General features: G+C 38.1%; 1 protein-coding gene across 1 annotated transcript in view; it reads left to right on the forward strand.

Moving 5' to 3' along the window:
- LOC122799380 (glutathione S-transferase theta-1-like) overlaps positions 1–25,763 on the forward strand; it is a 131,442-nt gene that overhangs the window by 84,766 nt on the left and 20,913 nt on the right. Inside the window, exon 4 of the mRNA XM_044068389.1 lies at positions 883–1,059. Within this exon, the coding sequence (XP_043924324.1) occupies positions 883–1,059 (177 nt within the window). The remainder of the gene's footprint in view (positions 1–882; positions 1,060–25,763) is intronic.

Genomic DNA, 25,763 nt, shown 5'->3' on the forward strand with positions numbered 1-25,763 from the left:
AGGCCATGTCAAACCCAGATTTGATGAATATGCTTCACCTCAAAAAATCTAGATCCCTCAGAACCACAAGGGCGGGAGACTTAAACCTTGACACGGTTATAAATAGAATGTGCTGGAGGGACAGATTCATCACGCAGAGACTCCCTATGCTGTGGAACAAAATCCCGGTACATGTGAGGCAGAGCACCTCTCTGGCCTTGTTCGAGGAATCTTGACCAATGAATGGGAGATTGCAGATATACCCCAGGGATTACTTCAGTGTCACTGCTTGACAGAGGCACAGCAAAATGATAGGCATAGTTTTTATTCAAACTAAAGGGGTGGCGAAAGCCACATAACTATGGGCTAGGCTTATAAATGCCCTTGGGCAGATAGCCTAGTATGAACCTATGTACAAGCTATGTTGTGTAATCGACTGCCAATCATTAGCGGACCGGAGTTCCGCTGTGGCGACCCCTAACCAGGAAAAGCTGAAAAGACAAACAAACAAGCTATGTTGTCTAAGAGGACTGAATGTAAATACTACACGTGTTATATATATGCAACAATCTGCCTATTTTTCTTTCTTGTAATGTTTATTGCTTTTTACCCGCATTAATTTGCTTCTGTATTTCGCACTTTACGTATTATCATATTAATATCAACTGTACCATGGTTTTGTGAACATTTGAGCTATACATACTATTACTTTACTTCTTGCCACTGTGGCCTGGATCATGCCTAAAAAATGTTAATTTGAACATGACACCTACACAGTTAATTCTAAAATAAAGTAAACAAGACTACAACACACTTTCTGTTAAGCTAAGTAGTGAATATTTTTGTGTGTCTTCGTGCTAAGATTTTCTTCTTAACTATAATTCTTTTCAACCTCAAATGCAGGTACTGCTGCCACGTATGACAGGACAGCCCACAGATCAAAAGAAGCTGGCGAGCCTGATAGCCAGTCTTGATGGGACTTTGGACAAGCTGGAGACCATGTTTCTAAAGGACCAGGCCTTCCTGTGTGGGCATGACATAACCCTGGCTGATCTTTTAGCAATATGTGAACTCACTCAGGTGAATAAACACAGTTTTTGTCAGATTAATTTAGTTTGTTGTTATTAACAAAGTGAGTATAGCACTAAAATCTAAGGGCCATTTTAGACATTTTCTAAATGAGGTACAAAAGATACAAGTGATTACTGGAGCAGACACAAAAAAACATTTAGAGGTATAGTATAGTACAGTAAACATAAATGTCTCCTTGATATCAAGAAACATGTATAAGTAGCAGTATAAAGAAGTGGACTTAAAATTAGATGGTTCAGCAGTGGTTATCCAGGCTGCTAGTATTTATCCTCAGGATAGTTTAAACTATATCAATAAAATATTATATTAATCTAACTCAGACACAAAAGACAGCATTGATACTCATTGCATTTCATAGAGGAATTAAAAGAATAAGTCTGCTCCATTCAGAAGAGTCAGGAATGGGCATCTTAACATTTTGCCAAGACTAGTTTTACTAAATGTGGATTTTGTCGGGGAAGGTTGGATTTTGGAAGTATGATTTGGTGCAGGTTACTTAATCCCTTCAGATGAGATGCTGTGATCGCAGAAGTTCATTTCCAAGTGAAGTGCGTTGTAGGACTTTGCCCCTCTACAAATGACTTTTTGGGTAATGATTATCATAGTAATCAAAATATAAATAAGAAAACAGTGTGACAATGTTTAATAGTCCCATGGCTTTTATGTAGAATTTGATACAGTAAGTGTTCCCTTTTTGTATGGCATTTGCACTGTTGCCAGTATGAAGGAGAGACTCCCTACTACAAGTGGTACATGTCAAAAGATAAGTGCTCTTGTTGGTGAAAACAATATTTGATTTTGGAATTTTACAAAATCGTGTTGTATTATAAAAAGTATAAATATGAAGGCAATGCAAGAAGGCCTACCCTCTAGCCAAAAGCATACTGATTCCATGACTTGAATATGCCCTCCTCTTAGTAGCCCTTAACTCCACAGAAACTACCAGTGTCCTGCAATCAACAGTAAACAAATTATGCTTATTCATTTGCCTGTCACCCTGATATGAATATCACTGGGAAATGTAAAAAAAACAAACTGTCTTCCTATTATTGCTCCGGCAGCTCTCCTGATCTCTTCAGAAATCTGTAACCTACTGAACAATATATCTTACCCATCCCCTGCAGATAAGATTGCATGTAAATTCTCAACTCAGAGACACAGACAGTGGGAAACCCACATTTGTGACCCCCCCCAATTCTAACAAGCTAACAGATTGACATAAATGCTGTTATAACATTGTTCCAGAAAACTGATGAGAAGTGCTGACATACAAAAGATTTTACAAAACCATTTTACAATGATTTTACTGTGGCAAGAAGCAGTTGTATTTTCATTTGCAGACAAGAAATAATGAAGTCATTTCATTGCTAGGACAGATGCAATCCCAAGCCATGTATAGAGTCTGTGATTAGTTATGGCATGCCAGTTGATAAATAAATGCTTACATTAAAGTTTGTTTATCATTAGCATGTTAACCAGATAAGAACAGTGTGCAATGACTAAAAAAAAATGTACTTCCACTGACCAGAAAATGACAATGCAATGGCAGAATAAAAGATTTGTTTCTGCCTGCTATCTGTTTTGATAACATGTTCCTGACTTCCTGTTATAAACTTAGAAAGTTACTATAATAACAGGATGTGTGTTTGTTTGCATTTTCTTAAGGATACTAAGTCTGAAACTTAAATGTATGTCATTATTTTATGAATTCAGTCCTCAATAATTTTTCCAAAAATAACTTAAATTATGAGATACAGACCAAACATATGAGGCAAAAATCTGGACATTTTGTGAAAAGAACATGAAAGGTATGTCCACTTGGGGAGAGGGGGGCAGCTGTGACTTACACATACTGAGTGCATGACAAACTACAAGGGGGGACAGTGCCCCTTGTATTTATGTTATGGCATACATATGCATATAGAGGATGGGGAGAATTAGGGAAGGTACACAGCACTGGCTGTCCGCACACTTTTGCAGGACAATGGGCAGTGATGACATGCCCACTGCTGCTGATTGTATAAGTTAAGGTGGAAATGAGATATGACAGCAGACAGATACATGGCCACTAAATGGTGGGGGACTAAACTGAGGCAGAGCTGCCAGCTAAAATGACAGTTGTGCATACCATACACACTGACCGACCTAAGTAATGCACAGGTGTCTACATCTTGATATGGGCACATAAGCAAGGTAACCACTGGAAAGGTACATCACCCAGGGAACTGAGATGGTGTTGCAGGTCCTGCACACACATAGCATGCACATCCTGCACAAAGACAAAGCAGACCGGGCTTTTCAGGACAAGGTATGTCAGGGAATGTTGCACGACATCCGTGCTGTTGGTCCCAGTATTAAGACACTAGTACAGGTGTGGTGAAAGATCACCAATATGGTACTGCATGTAAAAACCAAGACACAGCCCATCACCAGTGATGGTTCAGCCACAACAGGTAAACACAGAAGTGGCTCACTGAGGTGAGAGTTACTGTGTTTGGATTGGTGGTGGCATGAGTGGACCTTCATACCGATTAGAGGCTTAGATGTGTAAGCTGGGCTGGAGACAACTGCCTGATTTACTGCAGGGGATGCACTAGGTTCATTATAGCAGGCATGTTTCCATATTGCACACCGAACTGTATGGGAGGAGGATGCATTTACTACAGTATTTCTAAATATCTGTTCTCCAGATACGTTGGGATTGTAAATGCAACACTCTGCACCACAAAGTATTTATGACTGTTGACATTCCACAGGGTTTCTTTTATTGCCTGCAAGCTGACAATCAACATCCATATGTATATATAGATATATATAGATATACATTAGATATAGATAATATTTTATATATGTGTGTGTGTGTGTGTGTGTGTGTGTGTATATCAAATATGTAATAAAGTATATAATATATATATATATATATATATATATATATATATATATATATATAAAAACATATATTATATATATATATATATATATATATATATATATATATATAGGGGTCTACTTTCATTCACTGAAAACTCATTTCACTGAATTTCAGTTCACCCTCAAAAAAATCGCTGAAAGCTCAAGTCACTGAAAACTCATTTGACGGAATCAAATTTCACTGAATGTAAGTACTGTTGGAAAAATAAAACGTATATGCCCTTTTCCCACTGTAGTGTGATCATGGAGTTAATATATAGAGTTGGGAGGGTGTAGTCGCCCCACCTACTTAGCTTTTATATTTAGGAATCACATTTCACTGAACGCTATCAATATAAAACCAAAAGTAGGTCGGGGGCTATGCCTACCACACCCTCCAATGTGGGGGGGCAGTGCCCCCTGCACCCCCTATCTATATATACTAACTCCAGGATTGCACTACAGTGGGGAAAAGGGCATATACGTTTTATTTGCCCAATAGTACTTAGATTCAGTGAAATGAGTTTTCAGTGATCTGAGCTTTCAGCGACTTGGTGTGAGTGGTTTGAAATTCAGTGAAACGAGTTTTCAGTGAATGAAAGTAGACCTATATATATATATATATATATATATATATATATATATATATATATATATATATATACACACACGTGTGTGTGTGTGTATATATATATATATATATATATATATATATATATATATATATATATATATATATATATATATATACACACGTGTGTGTGTGTGTATATATATATATATATATATATATATATATATATATATATATATATATATATAAATACATATATGTATATGTACACACATACAGACCAGACATATATGTACATACACACACACGCACATAGATATGGCCAGACATAAATCCAGTAGAAAATCTGGGGGTGACCTGAAAAGGGCTGTGCACAAGAGATTCCCTAGCAATCTGACAGATTTAGAGCGCTTTTTCAAGGAAGAATGGGCAAATATTGCCAAGTCAAGATGTGCCATGCTGAAAGAAGCCTACCCAAGAAGACTGAATGCTGTAATTAAATCAAAAGGTGCTTCAACAAAGTGTTAGTTTAAGGATGTGCACACTTATGTAACCAGCTTATTGTACATTTTTTATTTTTTACGTTTTTTTCCCCTAACAGATTTGTTTGTAATTGAATTGTACAGGTTATAGGTCACATTAAAGGTGGGAAAAGTTTTGAAATGATTATTGTGGTCTCATTTTTTATATATTACAAAAAGGAGACCACAATAAATTATATCAAACCTTTTCCCACCTCTTATGTGACCTATAATCTGTACAATTCAATTAAAAAACAAACAAATCTGTTAGGGGAAAAATATGAAAACTAAAAAACGTACAATAAGCTGGCTGCATAAGTGTGCACACCTTTAAACTAATACTTTGTTGAAGCACCTTTTGATTTAATTACAGCATTGTCTTCTTGCATACACACCTGCCATCAATTTAAAGAGACTCTGATTGTTTAACCCCAAATAAAGTTCAGCTGTCTTAGTAGGACATTTACTTAGTTCCCTTTTACAGCAAATGCCATGGTTTGCAGAGAACTTACAAAGCATCAAAGGGATCTCATTGTTCAAAGGTATCAGTCAGGAGAAGGGTGCAAAAAAAAATTCCACAGCATTGGATATACCATGGGACACAGTGAAGACAGTCATCAAAAAGTGGAATAATATGGGACAACAGCGACATTGCAAAGAACTGGATAGCCCTCCAAAATTGATGAAAAGACAAGACGAAAGCTGGACAGGGAGGCTGCCAAGAGACCTACAGCAACACTGAAGGAGCTGCAGGATTTTCTGGCGAGTACTGGTTGTGTACTACATGTAACAACAGTCTCCCGTATTCTCCATATGTCTGGACTATGGGGTAGGGTTGCAAGATGGAAGCCTTTTCTTACACAGAAAAACATCCAGGCCCGGCTAAAATTTGCAAAACAATACATCAAGTCCCCCAAAAGCATGTGGGAAAATGTGTTATGATCTGATGAGACCAAGGTTGAACTTTTTAGCCAAAATTACAAAAGACACATTTGGCGCAAAAACAACACTTCACATCACCAAAAAAACACCATCCCCACAGTGAAGCATGGTGGTGGCAGTATCATGCTTTGGAGTTGCTTTTCTTCAGCTGGAACTGGGCCTTCATTCATGGTGGAGGGAATTATAAACAGTTCCAAATAACAGTCACGTTTTGCCCAAAACCTTCAGGCGTCTGCTAGAAAGCAGAAAATGAAGAGGAAGTTCACCTTTCAGCACAACAATAACCCCAAGCATACATCCAAATCAACAAAAGAATGGCTTCACCAGAAGAAAATTAAAGTTTTGGAATGTCCCAGCCAGAGCCCAGACCTAAATCCAATAGAAAATCTGTCGGTTGACCTGAAGAGGACTGTGCACAAGAGATGCCCTTGCAATCTGACAGATTTGGAGCACTTTTGCAAGGAAAAGTGGGCAAGTGTTGCCAAGTCAAGATGTGCCATGCTGATAAACTCCTACCCAAGAATACTGAATGCTGTGATTAGATCAAAAGGTGCTTCAACCAAGTATTAGTTAAAGGGTGTGCACACTTGTGCAACCAGCTTATTGTATGCTTTTTATTTTTTATATTTTTCCCCTAACATATTTGTTTGTTTTTTAACTGAATTGTACAGACTATAGGTCACATAAGAGGTTGGAAAAGTTTTGATATGATTTATTGTGGTCTTCTTTTTTAATATCACAAAAACCTGGCATTTTAACAGGGGTGTGTACACTTTTTATATCCACTGTATATCACCCACTTGTACCTCCTCCCCAATACCCACCCATTTCTGTGAAGAACCCAGTGCACACATCCATTTTTCCTTCTCCCTAAAGTCCATTCCTACATCAACCATAAAACGACTATTACTAAAATTAAAAACTTGCTCCAATGCCGCTGACAATCTTCCCACAGAATACCTGAAAATAGCTACTGACAGTATATCATACCCTATACGTATTCTTATAAACATATCCTTTCTAGAGTCCTTCATTCCCATTGCCTGGAAAAAGGCCTTCATACTTCCACTCCACAAAGGTGGCAATAATACAGATATCACTAACTTTTGTCCCATAGTCATTCTCTCCCCTGTCTCCAAAATCCTTGAAAAATGTGTCCGTTCTCAACTTATCAGCTATATTTTGGACAATCATTTACTATCTCCATCACAGCATGGCTTTAGACCTGGCCATAGTACCACAACCACCCTTCTCTCATTTATGGATACTGTAAATAGATCCTGCGACTCTGGTAAAATAGTTTCAGTCCTTTTCTTAGACCTTTCCAAGGCCTTTGATGCCATCTCTCACCGTCTTCTCTTCTCCCAGCTCTCTAAACTTGGTCTTTACCCCCTTACTCTAAATTGGTTTTACAATTACTTGAATCAAAGACAACAGGCTGTTTGATGGAAGAATACCATCTCTCCTTTCCTAAATACCTCTACCAGTGTTTCCCAAGGTTCTGTACTTGGACCAATCCTTTTCAGTATTTTCATTAACAATTTCAACGCATCCCTATCTCAAGGTACCATACATAGTTCAATATGCAGATGACTCCATCATCATCTGCTCTGCTAACTCTATCACTGAATTACTTATTTTGACTTGGAAAGCCTTCTCCACTGAAAACTGGATGTACAACAACCACCTTTCCCTAAATCCCCCCAAAAATCTAAAATCATACTTTTCACCCCCAAAATGTCAACCCCCGTAAACAAATCTGAATTCTCCATATTCTCTCTTGATAAATCACTTATAGAGGTAGTTACTCACACAAAACTTCTCAGAGTCATTATTGAGGAACATGTGAAATTTGACCTTCCTATACAACACGATATTCAAAAAAGACACTTAAAACTAAGTACCCTCTATAGGCAAAATCACTTCATAAGTCCATCCACAAGAATAATCCTAGCCACAACATACCTTCTACCGTCTCTTCTCTATGGTGCCCCTCTACTGACTAATTTACAAAATTCCTGCATACACAAACTTGAGTCTTGCTACAACAAAATTGCCAAATTTGCAACTAACTCCAAATACTACACCCACCACACCACTGCACTGATGTTCTTCGTGTTTCATTGTTGCAGTCATTACAATTGGGTTATCCTGCTGGCAGGCTACCCTCAGTCGGCCTGAATTCCAAAGTCTAGGTCCGGCATCGGTTGCTGTCACCTCTTCCCTGACGTCAGTGCACCAGGGGTATAAAAGATGCAGCCGACGCCATTTTCTCCAGTCTTTCTTGCCACGCGGTGCCCGAAGCAAAAGCAGTTCACAAGTGCCGGTCGGCCGGCTCCTGAGATTTTCGTGTTCGAATTTCAGATCCGAAGTCTTCATTAAAAGCTAAGTACCCTGTTGGGGAAACTTTTTTCTTGCTCCAGACCGATGTCAGAAAAAGTTAATAATTGTATTTCTTGTGGGAAGCAAATACCTCATAAGGACTTTCATTCTTACTGTATTCCTTGCCTAGGCCCTGACCACGACGTTGCCAGTTGTCAGTTTTGTGCTAGATTTAACCAACGCACTATTAAGCATCGGTACGATTTTGCATTTCACTATTTTGGCAGAAGATTTAACTATACAATGTCGTCGGATAGCCATCTGACTACCAGAATTCACAAGAAACGCAAAGAAAAGGACAGGCATCCGAGGTCCAAAACCAACGACGAGGCTTCTTCTAAGCCAGTCACCGGTTCGCCAGTTCTCAGTGAGGCACCTTCGCAGCCCCTGACGACCGCTACTTTAGACTCACAGGCCGCTACCGACACCCAAATGGAGTCGACCAGGCCGCTGGAAGCTCAAGGTATTGGACCTTCGGAAACTATTCCCTCAGATGGGTCCGGAGCCGCTGAACAGGCATCGGCTTCTGAGGGTGTTTTCAGACCTACTCAATTATATGTTAAAATGACTTCAGCTTCAAAGGCAAAGACTAAAGCACCTTTAGTTCACTAAATTGGCTAGAACTACCTAGCTACCTCTCCTACTTGCAGTTAAACACTACTCATAAAATACTCTTCAGACCCTAAGACTATCCTGCCCTAAGCTTTACATTCAACTATTACTACCCTAATAGACCACTTAGATCAGGGGATCAGAAACTACTATAGGTCCATGAACCTAATCTTCCTCCTGGCAAGTTACTTTACTCTCACACAATAGCTAAAATTGGAATGCTTTGCCTCTAACCATTAGATCTATTCAAAACCACCATCATTTTAAAATTTCCCTCCATTCCCACTTTACCTCATGCTGGAAATGTACTTGCACTAAGCCCCCATAATTTTTCCTCTTCTCTTCCTGTTCCCCTAGTCACCTACATATATAGTAGCACACTGTATCTTAAACTCTTATTAACAAATATGCCATGCAACTGCTTATACTGGTTGTATAAACTGTAACTTTGATAATTGCAGAGTTTAAAACTTGTACTTCTACTCCGGTGTTATTGATTGTAATTTATTTTACAAACCAATTGCTATTTTATCTTATTTGCAGTTCTAAATTGTTATTTTTTTGTACCATGGAGTTTTCTCCCTGGGCCTCCACTGACAATGGGTTCTTCTGGCCCAGTGGATTATTCCGGCTAACAAAAGTCAAAGAAAATTAAATAAAATGTGATGCAAAAGGAAGTGGTGATTCCAGTAGTTTTTACATATGCAAAAAGTTGTGGTTGCTAAGAATAAAATACGGATGAGTGAAGTGCTGGCTTGTCTGAATGGATATTAAAAGAAATTGGGAATAACCTAGAATAAAGATGAAAGCAAGGATTTGGGCGATATGAAAATTAGAGGGCAGTATTTTTCAATAAATTAAGTATGTTTGTTAGGGATCACATTTGGGAAAATGTAATTATGAGACTATGTGAAGGTTTGATAAAATAAATTAAAAAAATGTCTTGTGTGGAAGACTTATAGATTAGCATTCAAGAAAAAGGTTGATCTGGTGAGTTCTGTTTTAATGGGGGGGGGCATTTTTTTATCAATATGAAAAAGAAATTGCGCAATTAGTGTTTTCTTTCATATAGGGTTAAAGGTTACACTCAGTAAAAAGAGGTGTGCTGTACAAAAATGAAGATGAAGGGGATTGGGGTTAATAAATCCAGTTGTTTATTCTTTTTCTTTAAACTTGTATAAAATATTAAAGATAGGAGAATGAAAAACTAATAGTGTAGATAGGGAGATGAGAAAACAAGACAATTTTTAATCTCTTCATTTATATAATCTTTATCAAGAAAAAATGCTAACATGGAAAATGAAAATTGATGATGTAGAGAAGAATAGAAAGGTTTGGTATGTGGTCTGCACTGTAGTGGCAGAACAGGTAGCTTACATCCTTCTAAGTTGGGAACTGCTGATTGAGGGCTCAGTGTCTGTTATTCTAAAAGTGTATTAGTTCTGGTTTAAGCACTTGGGCTTCAGGCCAGTTATTTTACATTAAGAAGGTTCGTGGTCTGCACTGTGGTGGCAGGATAGGTAGCTTACATCCTTCTAAGTTGGGAACTGCTGATTGAGGGCTCAGTGTCTGTTATTCTAAAAGTGTATTAGTTCTGGTTTAAGCACTTGGGCTTCAGGCCAGTTATTTTACATTAAGAAGGTTCGTAGTCTGCACTCTTGTGGGAGGAGAGGCTGGACTCTGCCCTTCTGAGCTGGGAATTTCTGGTTAAAGGCTTATAGTGCCTGCATATTTGAACTGTTTCTTACTGAAATTGGTACACCTTGTTTGCTGTAGCATAGATTAGATCCAGGCCTGCTGAATCTAGCTTTGTTTGTATGCTTGTTGTTTGTTTGCTTGTTATTTCCCTGAAACGCTAATTCCACCTAAAACGCGGCTTTTCAGCCTCTCTGTGGATCCCTAGTGATATCTGCATTGCTTACTGTACTTATTTCCTTGTTTCACTTGAAAGAAAGTTACTGATTGTCGTTTTTGCATTTAAGTTACCTGTAACACATTGCATTTAAGTTACCTGGCACTTGCTCACTAAAGCAATTGTATAAGTCAGCACTAAAAAATGAAAAGCACTACACCCTCACAAACTCCCCTTGAGTACCTTGTTCCCCATTGGCCCTTTTTTCAAATTATAAAGGAATTCCCATTACTATTCTAGCATGTCCAAAGGTCAGTTGTCAATCTCCTCTCCGGTCCAGCTGGTGAATCTGGGAATCTTGAGGCAATGTTACAACTGCTTCATGTACACAGACAACCCTCTCCTCCTCCCAACAAATTCCAACACATGTGAGAGATGCAACCATATAGCCAAACTGGAGGCTAAGCTCTCTCAACTCAGTACTGGCGTAACCAGTCAGGAGGAGAAGGAAACCACACTCACTACAATTCCAGTCTCACATAGACCTATCACGACAGCAAACCAAACACATAAACACACAAAAACATATTCGGAGGCTCTAAATAAAAATCTGCCTAAGCAGCAGAGACCTCTAAAGCAGACACCCAAGCAACCGCTACCCCAAAACAAAACACGTGCAACACATAGCTCACAAAGCCAGTGTGCTGAACAGTCACAGCCCTTAAGGCTAAACAACACACCTGATACACTTGTAATAGGTGACTCTATCGTCAGGCACACTGACGTCCCGCTCACCAGGCTGAACAAGGAGAAGGTCACGGTGAGCTGCCTGTCGGGCGCTAGGATCCGCCACATAACACAAGCACTCGGGTCACTCCAAGGCAAGTACAAATATGACTTGGTCATTGTCCATGCTGGTGTGAATGACCTGAGATATATCTCCCTGGACTACATGAAAAGAGACATAGAGGAGCTCTCTGAGCATGTAGCCCAGGCCGGTATGACCCTGACCTTGAGTAGCATCTTACTCTCACCAAGAATGATGCCACAATATGAAGACAAGATGATCAATTTCAACAATTGGCTTAAGTATTGGTGTCATTCAAAGGGGATCCAATGCCTGTCAGCCTGGGATGACATGCTCGACAAGCCACGATGCTTCGCTAGGGACGGCTTGCACCTGTCACCCCTGGGCTTTCGGATATTGGCAAAGGCTCTTGCTACCCCCATAGTGCCTTTTAAAGGCAAGGCTCAAAAGACAAACCCACCTCCATAGGTATCACAAGGGATAAGAAACTAAGAGTAATGCTACTCAACGCCAGAAGTCTAAACCTCAAGATGCACGCACTCGAAACTCTCCTTAGCATGGAGAACATTGATATCTGTGCAGTAACAGAAACCTGGTTCAAGGCTCCCGAGAACACCCCAGCACTACCAGGTTATACCTCATACCATGCTTTTCGGCCCCAAAACTTGCTGAACCACAAAAGGAGGGGGAGTATCAATATTTGTCAAAGAAACCCACTCCTCCAGGTTGGTGGCACAGCATGAAGCATCAGAGACTATCCATGTGCAACTAACAGTGGGTAAAACTGCCTTCCAGTTTATAGCCTGCTACAGACCTCCCTCCCAAACCTAGGAACCCCACTCGGCCTTCCTGAGAACACTGGAAAATATGAAGGTCTCCCCAAACACCATTATATTGGGCGACTTCAACTACCCAAACATAGACTGGGAGCATTACTCTAGCTCCAACACCCTAGCCCAAAGGTTCCTAGAATTTATAAACTCAAATGCTATGGAACAACTTGTTACCACTCCCACAAGAGGGGAAAACATACTGGACCTGATCATCACCAACATGGGGACTCTATGCTCCAGACCAAAAGTGTATCCCTCACTGGTAAGATTAGACCATAAACTAATCTCACTGGATATTCACATCCTGACCCCACCCCCTGCCCAGAAAGCCACAGTGAAAAACTTCTCTAAAGCAAATTTCACACTCCTCAAAACTGAGGTGGAATCCTTCAAAGCCCGCGGGCCTGTGGAAAATATGGCCCAGACAGCAGAATCCTTTATAAACACATTCTATGAACACCTTCAGGAATGCATGGATCATGCAATCCCAAATAAAACCAAGACCCAATCCTCCAAAGGCAGACGTCCTGTCTGGTGGACCCCAGCCATAAACAAACTTTACAATAGAAGGAGGAAGCTGCTACATGACAGAGCAAAATCCCAAAAAGGGAAGGCATCTCTGATCAGTATTAGCAAAAAACTACGAGCACTCATAAAATCGTCTAAGGCCAGCTTCGAGAGAAAAATTGCACAGGACACTAAGGATAATCACAAGGCTTTCTTTAGTTATGTTAGGAACCTGGGTGAGAATTCCCAGATATGCTCAGAATTAGTCCAAAATGACAAAAAATACACCAAACCCACAGACATTGCCAACATCCTAGCTGACCGGTTCAGCGCAAACTCCCCCCCCCCCACCAAAAGGGCAAATATCTATCCCAGCAGAGTGCTGCACCCCTGACATCTCAGATGCTCAGGTAAGAGCCGCCCTCTCCAAAGCAAAAAACACAGCATCAATGGGACCAGACGGTGTCCCGGGCTGCGTCCTATATGAACTCCAAGAAGAGCTAAACCCAAACCTAAAACTACTGTTCAATCTCAGCCTTACTACAGGATATGTACCCAAAGAGTGGCGTACAGCAACAGTGGTCCCTCTCCACAAAGGTGGTGCCTCAACGGATCCTGGAAACTATCGCCCCATAAGCCTGACTAGCTTGGTCTGCAATGCTATGGAAAGGATCATCATGGACCTTATAAATAAAGATATTTTGGACCTACAGACACTGGATCCTACCCAGTTTGGCTTTGTTAAGGGCAGATCCTGCCTCTAAAACCTGGTCGATTTCTTTGAAACAGTCACCAAGGCCATTGACGAGGGGAAGGTGGTCCACACAGCCTACCTGGACTTTGCAAAAGCCTTCGATACAATACCCCACTTGGGCATTATAGATAAGCTCACCAGCTTAAATATAAACCCCTATGTCACTAGATGGGTTGCAAACTGGCTCAAGGACAGAACCCACATGGTTAAAATTACTGGAGCCATGTCAGACTCCAAACCAGTTACAAGTGGCATCCCACAAGGCTCAGTCCTGGGACCTCTCTTGTTTGGTATATATTTCTCGGAGGTACAGGTCAACACGGAAGGACTGTGGCTGACCAAGTTCGCAGATGACTGCAAACTGGGCGCCATAATAGACTCTCCAGCCGACACAAGAATCCTCCAAAAGGGCCTCATAGAAACAGACAACTGGTGCCAGAGCCATGGCCTCAAGCTAAATGCCAAAAAGTGTATAGTCATCCCCTTTGGCAAAAACAAAGTGCCCACAAATTACCACATAGGTGGTAATCCATTAAGTACAGAAGAAGTAATTAGGGACCTGGGGACCCAAGTTGATAGCAATCTCTCATTTGACAACCACGTGGCCAAAGTGGTTAGAAAAACATTTTATATAGCCCACCTAATCATGAAGGGATTCACATCTAGATCAGAGGAGGTCATCGTGCCTCTTTACTCATCCCTCATCAGGCCCATAATTGAGTACAGTGCCCCTTTTGGGATGTACCTTACCAGACACCTACAGCAACTGGAAAGACCCCAAAAGTACCTCACCAAGAGGATCAAAGGGCTCAAACCGATGCCATATGCTGCCCAGTTAAAGAAACTCCAGCTCTACTCAGTGGCATACCGCCTGCACAGAGGCGATCTGTGCCTGACATATAAAGCCATGTCCAACCCGGAATTAATGGACATGCTGCACCTCAGAAAATCCAAATCCCATCGAGCTACCCGCTCGAGAGACTTGAATCTCAGCACTGAAATAAATAGGACATGCTGGAGGGACAAATTCATAACCCAGAGGCTCCCTTCACTCTGCCTAACCTGGACTGGGATTTTATTCCAGAGTCCCTCATTGACTCTCTTCAAGAGGAATCTTGATGAGTGGATGGGAGATCGTAGGTTTACCCCGGGTATCACTTCTGTGTCACTGTTAGACAGAGGCACAGTATACTAACCTCAAAAAAGGGCATAGCAAAATTAATTTAAAATGGGTGGCGAAAGTCAAACACACTCTGGCTAGGCTTATAAATGCCCTAGGGCAGATAGCCTAGTATGAAACTATGAACCTATAATAATGTGATGAAACAAATGGGGAAAAGTTACCAGAAGTGATGAAAGCTATTAAAGTAAGGAAAAGTGCTGAATTAAGATTGTAGATTGTCATGATCTCTTATGGAGACTGATAATAAGTTAACGGTAAAGTGGAATATGCCATATAAATGTAGTGATGAAACTGTGTGTTTATTTTGTGGGGAAGAAGAGACAACAGAGAATGTTTTGTTGAAATGTTAGAGTGGTTACACTCTGGAAAAAGTTGTATGAAGAAAACATTTTTGAGAATATTGACGTAAACATATAGAAATTAATATAATTACCTAGGGATATTATAAAAACAAGAAGAAAGAATATGTGAAAAGACTGTTAGTTTATGTAATATAGGTTATTCTGAACAAAAGACTAAATGGAAATTTGTTTAATAGAAATGGATTTTGGCCATACATTGTGAAAAATTAGATTATGGTTGTAAATGAATGAGTAGGGGTCCATTATGGAAAATAATAATGATGAAGGTATATGGAAATGTACCCCTAAATATGTATATTTTGTAAATATCTAAATAATGTTTTCTATATGTTGTTAATTTAAGGACCCTTACTCATTTTGGTAGGTGCCATGGGATCTTTTAGATCTACCTGAGCTACCACCAACTCACAAAACAAAAAAGGCCAGCACATGTGTGAGAGGAAAACATGACTTTAATAAAAGTCAAAATACAGTCCACAGACCAGTTTCAGGTAAAAGCCTTTTTCAAAGCATTATGCATGGAAAAAGGCTTTTAGCCAAAACAGGTCTGTGGACTGTATTTTGACTTTTATTAAAGTCATTTTCCCCCTCACATATGTGCTCTCCTTTTTTGTTTTTTGTTTTGTATCTTGTAGTTTGGGCCTTAGCACTTGCCATCCCTGTGAATATCTTGCTTGTGCTACCACCAACACAGACAGATGGGGTCCCAATTTGATGTCTCATCTGAAAAATGGCATATTCTAGAGTGCAGCACCCCCTTATGCTCCAATGCAATGTAAGCACTCAATCTACCTGGTGTTGGAATAGACCCCACAGCCTCCTCTATATGTGTTACCTATTGTGCCACTGACACAAATGTATCAATAAATGCAAGCATATCTGTAATCTGAAGAAGGCCCAAAAATTTCTAACCAAGATTAATGGTGTTAAATCCTTCAACTACCCTGATAGATTAGTATGGCTATCCTTTTATTCATTAGCCTACAGGTGACCTGTGTCTTGTTTTTTGAGACATAAAAGACCTATTCCTGTTTGACATAATTTTCTTCACAAAACCAGTGGCTCTAAAATCGCATGCACTAAGGACCTAAGTCTACAACAAATAAACAAGACTCGCAGGAGAGAGAAGAGATTCCTAACTCGGCATATTCCTGGTGTGTAGAATAAGTTACCACTATAGGTCAAAGTACCAGTAAAAACAACATGGAAACCTTGTCAGTTAACTGTCACATATACTTAAAATCCAAACACAGATGACTAGTCCACAGTCCAAGGCACATAAATACTTCCAGCATAGAAGATAAAAATATTTATTGTGTAACCATAAAGTTAAGCACTTTTGTCCCTACTTTGTTTAGGACTTCATCAGAACTCATGACGATGAAAGGAGTGTTTGTTGGCCTGTCTTCTGGCATCAGCATATTGGTTTTTTATTTATTTATTTCCATAGTCTTTTAAGCTAACATCATGAACTTTTGTCACTCTTGGTATATATGCATGAGCTAATTTGTTTCTAAAAGTACGTTTAGCTGTAGTAGTAGGATGTAAAGAAGTTTTCTACATGCTCATCATTCAGTATACTGTTCGTCTGTTTTTTTCTTTCTAATGGATACATTTTGCTTTGGCAACCATTGCTGCTTTACTGCTATTCTGCATGAAGCCTTGCAGCAGCACACTGTCTTTTGGCCATGTCAGAGCCACTTTTCTGTGGGCGGTACATTGACACTAGCAGTATACCTTAAAATGGTAACTTTTAGAGGGTAAACCACTGTTCATCCTCATCGTCTCTGGTGTGCCAAATTTTGCAAGCATTTTGTCAAGAGCTGGAATCATTACATAAAAGATGCGGAAAACAATGATTCTGCAGTAGGAAATTTTAAGTACACATTTGTGACAGCTAAATATTCTTTATTGAATACCGGTCCATAACACCCTCATTCCAGGTTTATTGCTTCTTCGGTTTACTCCCTGACCTCTTCCTCCCAACATATGGACATTCAGCAGATAATCCAAGTTTAAAGACATTAGAATTATCCATGACCCCATAAAACAACTTGGACAGTCTTGTTCAAGCACAACAAACATATTGCTGTCAGTGATTTCAACCTTCACTACAAAGCTAAAAACACATCATCCCTTAATCACCTTTTTTCCTTACATAATCCAACTCAGCTAGTCTCTTTATGCACTCAGCCACAATTCCAGTTCCTCCTATACATCTGCCCTTGACCTTCTTATTACCTATATCACAAACAAGCTGTAAAACCTTATTGTACTGAGTCATCCAACACTGAGTGATCACAATCATGTCTCACACTGGTCATTTAAAACTCCCCAAATCCCCCTAATAAACACTGGATATATCACAGAAACCTCCTCTACAGATTCCCTACAAGAATTGAAAACATCGAATGGGCTATACTTCTATTGGTCCCACTTTTGCTGAGTCAGCAATTTGCTCTCTCTTTCTCTCTCTCTCTCTCTCTGTGTACATACACCCCCCCCCCCCGAGATGTTTCCTACTAAAACAACTCAAATAACTCACCATGGATTAACTGTTCTCTTAGAAAAACTGATAAGAGATAGGAAGAGAGCCTAGAAAGCAAATCTTGACAATACTTTTAGTGATGATAAATTTCAACATCTGAAAACCACCACAAGAATAAAAACAAATGAGGCCATAACTCTCAACTGTCCCTGATTTTCAGACATATCCCTGATTTTGACTCAAATTGTAGGTCTGTCCATATTAAACCCTCTTAAAACTGGTGACTGTTTGAAAAAAAGTGAACTGCACTTAATAAATGATACTAATTAAAGCTATGGACTTATTTTAGTTCAGAATGTATATGAATTCACATTCTCTTATTCTGTCAATGTCTCAAGTTATTAATGCTAATATTTTAAAAGTGTCTGTCATTGTCCCTGATTATTTCTGGATTTGTCCCTGAATGGTTGAGAGCTGTGAACAAGGCTAAAGGGTAATTTAGAAATACTCTAAACATTCAGCTGTGTCACCCCAAGATGATATGGAAAGCCTTAAAACAAAACTTCCCAAATTCTTTCCAAAAAAAACCCCAAAGTTCTCTTCTTTACTTGACATCAACACCTTAAACCAAATCCACTTAAATACTTAACTCCATTTGACACCCCAAGATTATACATTTTCTCCAACTCTAGTAGTACCACCTGCCCTGATGCCCCCTTTCAAATTTAATACAGAAACTTTGTTTGTGGCTCAAATCCTTTTACAGAAAAGTTATGGATTTTCTTGATAGTCTGGAATATACTCATAGCACTTTCATGCCCTTCATCCAAGACTTCTAAAATATGGTGCCAGATCATTATATAAACCACTCTTGTTTATCTACAAACATTCCTTAGCAATGAAAATCATTCTACACAGCTTCATACATTCTGTAATATCAATCATCCCCACTCTGGCTAACGTATCCAATGTATGTCCCGTCAGAAAAATCTTTGATAAAATAATTTACCAACAAATTCTGAAAAATATTCAGAAATATACCATCAGAGAAACAGGATGGTCTCCATCCAAAATATAGTACTGTCATTGATGTTTGCTACCTGACAAATCATATAATTTCCAGCAGGGAACTGGGCCTTCCCACTAGCACCATCTTTTTTGGATCAAAAGCAATCTTTTGACAATGTGAACCATGACTTACTAGTTTACAAACTTAGCTGATGATATCTGGCTATGGTTCAAGTACCATCTTTCATATGTCAGTTTTAGTGCTGCAGACTGTGAACAACATACTTCCCACTCGGGCAGTCTTTTTAAAAGAGATGTCAGACGAGTCTATGCCATGTCTGTTACACTTTTCCCTGTTTATTAACAGTCTACCACAGCACAACCTGTTACTTTATACTGACATCATTTTGACCTCTGACCTCCAGAAGCAAAACAATCCTACTACATTACTAGAAAAATCTCTTCAGGAAAACTTTTCATCATTATGAGAGTGGCTCATTGCACATAAAATAAAGATTATACTCTCATATCTAATGTAATACTGTTCATCATACCTGAAAAGTGAAACCAGTTTAAGTCTCTCGCATTCTCCATCAAAGACCATACAGACTGTTCACTCTGTCTCTTCTGATAAAGAACAAAAGGTACTTAGACTTTCTCATTGATCAAACTCTCTCCTTTAGCATTAAATATCACACAAACATGCTATTCTTCTCATACTAGAATCCAGGAGAGCAATCACATTAAATGTTTTTATTCATAGACTTGAATACCTTTTCCCCATCTTGGCTCTAAACTATCCTATAAACATTTCATGCTACAGGAACTGTGAATAGATTCCACTTGGATCATACAGCCTTTTAAACACTTTAACTTTCACATGTCTATACAAATATTAATCCCCATGATATAAACTAAGAACTTGTCACACAAACCATCTTCTAAGAAACCAAATTACACTACTGCTTCACAGACATTCCCCTAACACTCTTAGTGAGTGAAAACTCATTCTACATATTCACTACTGCTATGTGGAATTCACTGCATGATTAAAGTAGGCAAATCAGAGATATACCTGCCTTCTGCAAGAAACTCAAAAACGTCCTGAACAAACCATCAAAATGTACGTGCTTGGTCAGCAGTGGATGATACCTGTATCCAAACATGCCAATAAAATCCATGGTTTGGTTACCCGTATGTTCTTCCTTGTTTCACCCTCTAATCAAACTTGCAGACCAAGTGATTGTATAGATTACGAAACAAGTAAATATGTATTATAAATAAATGTTCAGTGTTGTACAATACCGTAAACCATACCTTCACCAGGAGGTTAGTTTATGGTTGAATCTGCTGACATAGTCTCTACTAATGTAATCACTATAGTCACGCATCTTCTCCTATTTTTACTTGTATATGTAAGTTTTCCATTTGTTATTTTGCTGTTTATATTTGCCTATGCTGCTTTGTATTAGTATTTATAATGTTAACCAAACATTCCAAGTCCTGCATTCCTGGTTGAAGTAAAACCAAAAACAAAAAAAAACTCAACCAACTTTCCATTCCAGATTTCGAATGAATTATTTATTTGTAAGTGCTTTTGTCTAACATGAAAACAACTTCACAACATTTAACAAATAAAATAAATCTTCAGTATAAATAGTCACATATAGACCATCATATGAGCTGAAAACCAAATAAGATTACTTGATTACATCATGTTTACTTTGCAAGGCACTGACAATGGAAACAGATTCATTTAAATCTGGAGGTGAATCACCACTTAACAATAGTTCAAGAAATGGTTTAACCAGTCTCCCCCTCTATCACATACTGAAAGTTTTTCCAAAATAAAAAATGTAAACTTATTCAAATTTTGACAAATTCTAAAATTCGTAGCAAGGGCATTGGTGACTTTTCTTTTTAATAGAGTAAACACGCTGGTGTACTCTTTCCTTTAGTTCCTTTTTTGTATTTCCCTCGTAAAATGCTAGCAAAAGAACATAAAGCTATGTAAACCACACCCTTCGTGTTACAATTAAAATGACCATTACTATTAAAAATACCCAGACCTACTATAATGAATTTCCCAACATGAGTTAATGTACAAAACTTCAAAATGTCACATTTAAACATACCAACTTCCCTGTCACACATTGAGACTCTAACATTCTCTTGAACAAGTTCCAGTGTCTTTGTATAATACACTGACTGACCATTTTGTCCATTAAAAATGGTAGACATATAGTGTGTCTAAATCTGCCAGATGCAGCATATTGGCTGCAATTGATTCCTTCAAAGTAAGATCAAAGGCATCAGAACATTTATTGACATCTTCAACTATAACCCCATTTAAGAGCTCCTTGGGGTGACCCCTTTCCATAAACAACTTCTTCAAGTATTGGACCTCAAACTTGAACTGTATCTCTGTAGAGACCAGACAAGAAAGTCTGGCAAACTGGCCCTTAACAATGTCCTTTTTTTTCCACCTGTGGTAGTTGCTCATATAGTATAAATATGAATTATTAATAGTTGATTTGCAATAAATATCAGATTCAAACTTGTAAGCAATTTCACTTCTAATAATAATAATATGTAAATAATGTATATCATTAACATCATGTTCTTATTTAAAACTTTAAAAAAGTAGTAGTTGTTCACAAATATTTAAAAATTCCTTCCAAAAGATTTATGTACCCCTTTCAATTGATGAACAAATCATCCAAATATCTTGTGTACAGATGTTCTTTCTCAAAGTAGATGCTATTAAAACATACTGACCCCCCCAAAAAAAAAATGAATACTAAGTAAATTAGCAAAATTGGGGATGTCACTGTGCCCATCGCCACACCAGACTTATGTTGAAAATACTCACCCCCAAGCATAAAAAAAATATGTTTTAACTATAATGTCCATACACTCTCAAAATTATATGCATCTGTCCAGGTGTTATGAAATATCTCTAAACAATTCTAAACCTAAATTATGGGGTACCACTGTAAATGCATACTTAATGTCAGCTGTAACTATATATACATGTCATTTAGACACTTGATACCTTTTACTATGGAACCCACATTCACAGCTAGTAATTCAGCTAGTTGTGTATGTTGATTCCATATTAAAAGGTATTTTAAATTCACTGCCACAGGTCCGTAGGAACCTCTGGCACTTCCTGGACCTGTTAAGGGGTATCAAATAATCGGTATTTTCGATTTTTTTTTTTTTGTTAAATATTCTGAAGAAGTCTACTTCTTGTTAGACAAAGGAACTTAACAATAAATAATTTATTCAGTATCTGGAGTGGAAGCCTTGTTGAATTTTTTTATTTATTTATAATGTTTGTATTTGCCTTGTGGCCCAGGAAGTGACTGAAAAAGGGGCCTTTGACCATTTTCTTCACCCAGTTAACAAACTTGGATAAATACAAAGACAATGCTTAATTTAATCCATGGTTCCTTAAGGAGTTCTGATTTGTGAATGGTGTCATTAAGTTGTATTTGTGTTATGACCAGAGACGTCTCTGTGGTGTAGAAAACTATGGTTAGTTCTTCTGCTCCAGAAATAAGGAGAAACTACAAAAAAAACATTCAAAAAAGTGAGAAATAAAGATCTGAAGTTTCTGAACAATTTCTTAAGAGACTGTCTCAGAGAGGGGGTACCTGAGTAAGGGATACAAGAAAGAAACTGAGAGAAGAAAATAGAAAACTAACGAGAATTACTACTCTTCAGATTGCCAGCCTGCCCACATTTGATGTGACAATGAAAGTCTGTAAGTTGGTAGTCAAGTTGACTAATTATGTTACATCCCCTAAGTACTTTAAGAAATGATGAATTAAAGGAATTTTAAACTTTGCAGAAGTGTATTGTTAACAAAAAGCAGTAGCAATACCAGATGATAGATTTTAAGATATAAGAAGAATGTGGAGTATGAGATGTACAAATTTGGGACTAACAGAATTAATCAACACAAAAGTCTTGTAGCAGTTCTGTGGGCAATATCCAAAAAATGTGTTAAAGATAATACTAGATGAGCTAGAAGTGATCCCAGACAAGCTGATAAAATGTTGCTAGGTTCCCTGACATGAGAAGTTCAAGCAAATCCATAGGATTCATATGAACTTCAAAGCAATAGAGTGTCGTGGCCATTTGTGCCTTGCCAGTATCCATTGTTAGGCCACACCCCTTTTCACTAAGAAGGCTAGGCCAGTCAAACCCAGGGTGAAATTGTAGGTACACATCCCATTGTCCAGGTCTTGTTTGAATGATAACAGTGTATCACACTGCTTAATCTGCAGCAGCTGTCTACTCTAGAGGTGGAGAAGGTGCTGTATAATAAATAATGTCTCTCCATCACATTTTTGTTATTCTGCTAATGCAAATTTGGAGCTCTGGTGCTGGTATTTATGGAACTGTTAAATTTGAGGAGGTACAAGTGATCCAGGATAAGTGGGTCTCTCGTGGCAGGGAAGGCAAGTCATAGATTTCCCAAGAGTCTATAATATAGTAGAGAAAGACAAGTCTAAACAGTATAGCTAAGATAGGAAGAGATCAGATAAAAATGGTGATGCATAATCAGTCAACAGGAAAGTATGCAGGAACAAAGGGTATTCCTGTGCTAGTTTGATAGTTACGAGGTGAAAAAGTGCTGAAGATCTAGAAGGTTTTGTTTAACAGTAATTAAAAAAAGGGGGGGGTGAGGGTACCAGAATCTTGGGGGGGGGAGCAGAGGTAGCTGTTTTACCCAAAGAGGGTAAAGACCCTTCATACCCAGCTCTGTATAGACCTATTTACATTTTAAACTATGATTATAGAATGTTTGTTTATTCTAGCTAACATGATGTCAAAGGGACTGACAAAATTGATTATGGATCAGTATATTATTATGGATGGGAAGCAAACCTATCACAACATTAGTAAAACAATGATGATTCAGAGGGAAGTAGAATGTAAGAAAATACTGCTGCTGTTGGTGTTCCTTCAGGCAGAAAAAGGATTTGACAGAGTCAGCTGAGATTTTATGAGCAGGCAGTGGAAGCATTTGTATTCAGTGATAGAGAAATATATTTAATTAGGAGGATGTATGAAAGGTCTGTGGCAAGAATTAAGGTGGGAGAGTTCCTCTGCAACAGTGTTTGAACAGTGGAACCAGTCACAGGGTGTCCTCTTTCCCTTTGCTATTGGCTTTATATGTAGAGCCATTAGCAAAGAATATAATAGGGGCTTACAAATTCAAGGATGTAACTTATGGTAATCAAGAAAAGGTAGTGTTGATGGGGGGGGCGTGGCCAAGGATGAACACAGGATAGCAGCAGATTTCTTCAGCTCCACCAATTTCATTACATTGACAGGAATTAATTACTTAAAAAATTAATTCTTGAAGTAATTTTCTTTCTAAATATGTTTGTTTTATATAGTTCTTGAACTATATCTAAAAAAGAAAGGAAATCTTAATAATATTCCTGTCAGAAATTACTTTGGAAATTTTCCTGTCAGTTTATCAGTCTGAAATGAGTTCCAGTAAGACAAATTCTCAAGACTCCAGCATCAAGAAAGAACTTCAGTCTCTGATAATTATAGTCCAGCAACTTACTGCTAAGATGGATAAAATGGATACTAAAATAGACACTTTCATAGAAAAACTACAAAACAAATAGACTTGTTACATATGGACCTGCAACAACAGAAGATCCAGATGACAGGCATAGAAGAAGCTGTGAATGACATGGAAAATAAAATACAAGAAGAGGAAATCAACATTGAGTTTCTGCTGAAACAAAATACACATTTACAAACAAAGCTGGATGACCTGGAAAATAGATCTAGGTGCAATAACATTAGGATTTTTGGACTGCCAGAAAATATTGAAGGTAACAATATTACTTCTTTTTAACAACATGGCTCCCTAAAACTTTAGATTTACCAGAAGCATTCTCTTTTGGTATCGAAGAGCACATAGATCTATAGCTAATACTAACTCTAACAAAAACTATCCTAGATCAGTTATAGTTAGATTTCTATCATCTTTGATAAAGAGATGGTTCCTAAATCTGCTTGGGCTAAAGCTCCTGTTAAGTTTAATGAGACAACTGTGCGTTTGACAATGACTATTCTTCCATGGTAATTGCTAAAAGAAAAGTTTTTCTGCCACTAATAAGGGAGCTTAAAAAAGCACAGTTTAAAACATACCTTCTGTTTCCTGCCAAGCTTAAAATCTTCCTTCCTGATGGTCCTAAGGTCTTCGATGATTTAGACTCTGCTTTACTGTTTGTCAAAGAAAAAAGGATTTTGGATAAAATAGAAGAAATGGAATGGGCTAGTTCTTCACTAAAGAGATTGGCAACTGAAGCTTCATGGAAGACTTCAGAGAAGAAGAAGAGACTAAAAAACAAATGATTTGTTATATGTTTTTTTCTCTCTCATCATTTTAGTTCATTATTAATCTATTTGAATATAGTTCCTGCATTTCCAGAAAGCCACAAATATTTTGGAAAAGATTTAATCAAAGTTATTCTCTATGTGCAAAGAAATGTTTTGTTTCATAACCAGTCAAAATGCCTGAGGATTTAATGGCAGGCTGTGACTCGATTTGTTTTCTTTCTGAAAAAAGTAAGGTTAGTAATTTGATACATTTTTTATCTTTATCTTTTTTTTTTCCTTCTTCTTTTATTATTTTCTTTGTTTAAACAATGACATTCTATTTAGATTATGTAGTGGGTAAAGGGTGGGGAGGGCAGGAGAGAACAGCAATGAAAATATCATTAATAGAATAATAACACATTTATTTCTTGTAAAAGTTTATAAGTTCTTCAAATGCTATTTCTAATTATACTTTCTTGATTATACTGCTTATGCTTGTTTGTAAATAATCTGTCATGCTTTAACTAATAATAATCAGAACTAAATAAGAGTAAATAATATGTTTTATTTTTAACTCTATTAATATAAACAGTAAGTAA

This window comes from Protopterus annectens, chromosome 4.part0 (genome assembly GCF_019279795.1).
Source record: "Protopterus annectens isolate FY-2018-M chromosome 4.part0, PAN1.0, whole genome shotgun sequence".
NCBI lineage: Eukaryota > Metazoa > Chordata > Ceratodontiformes > Protopteridae > Protopterus > Protopterus annectens.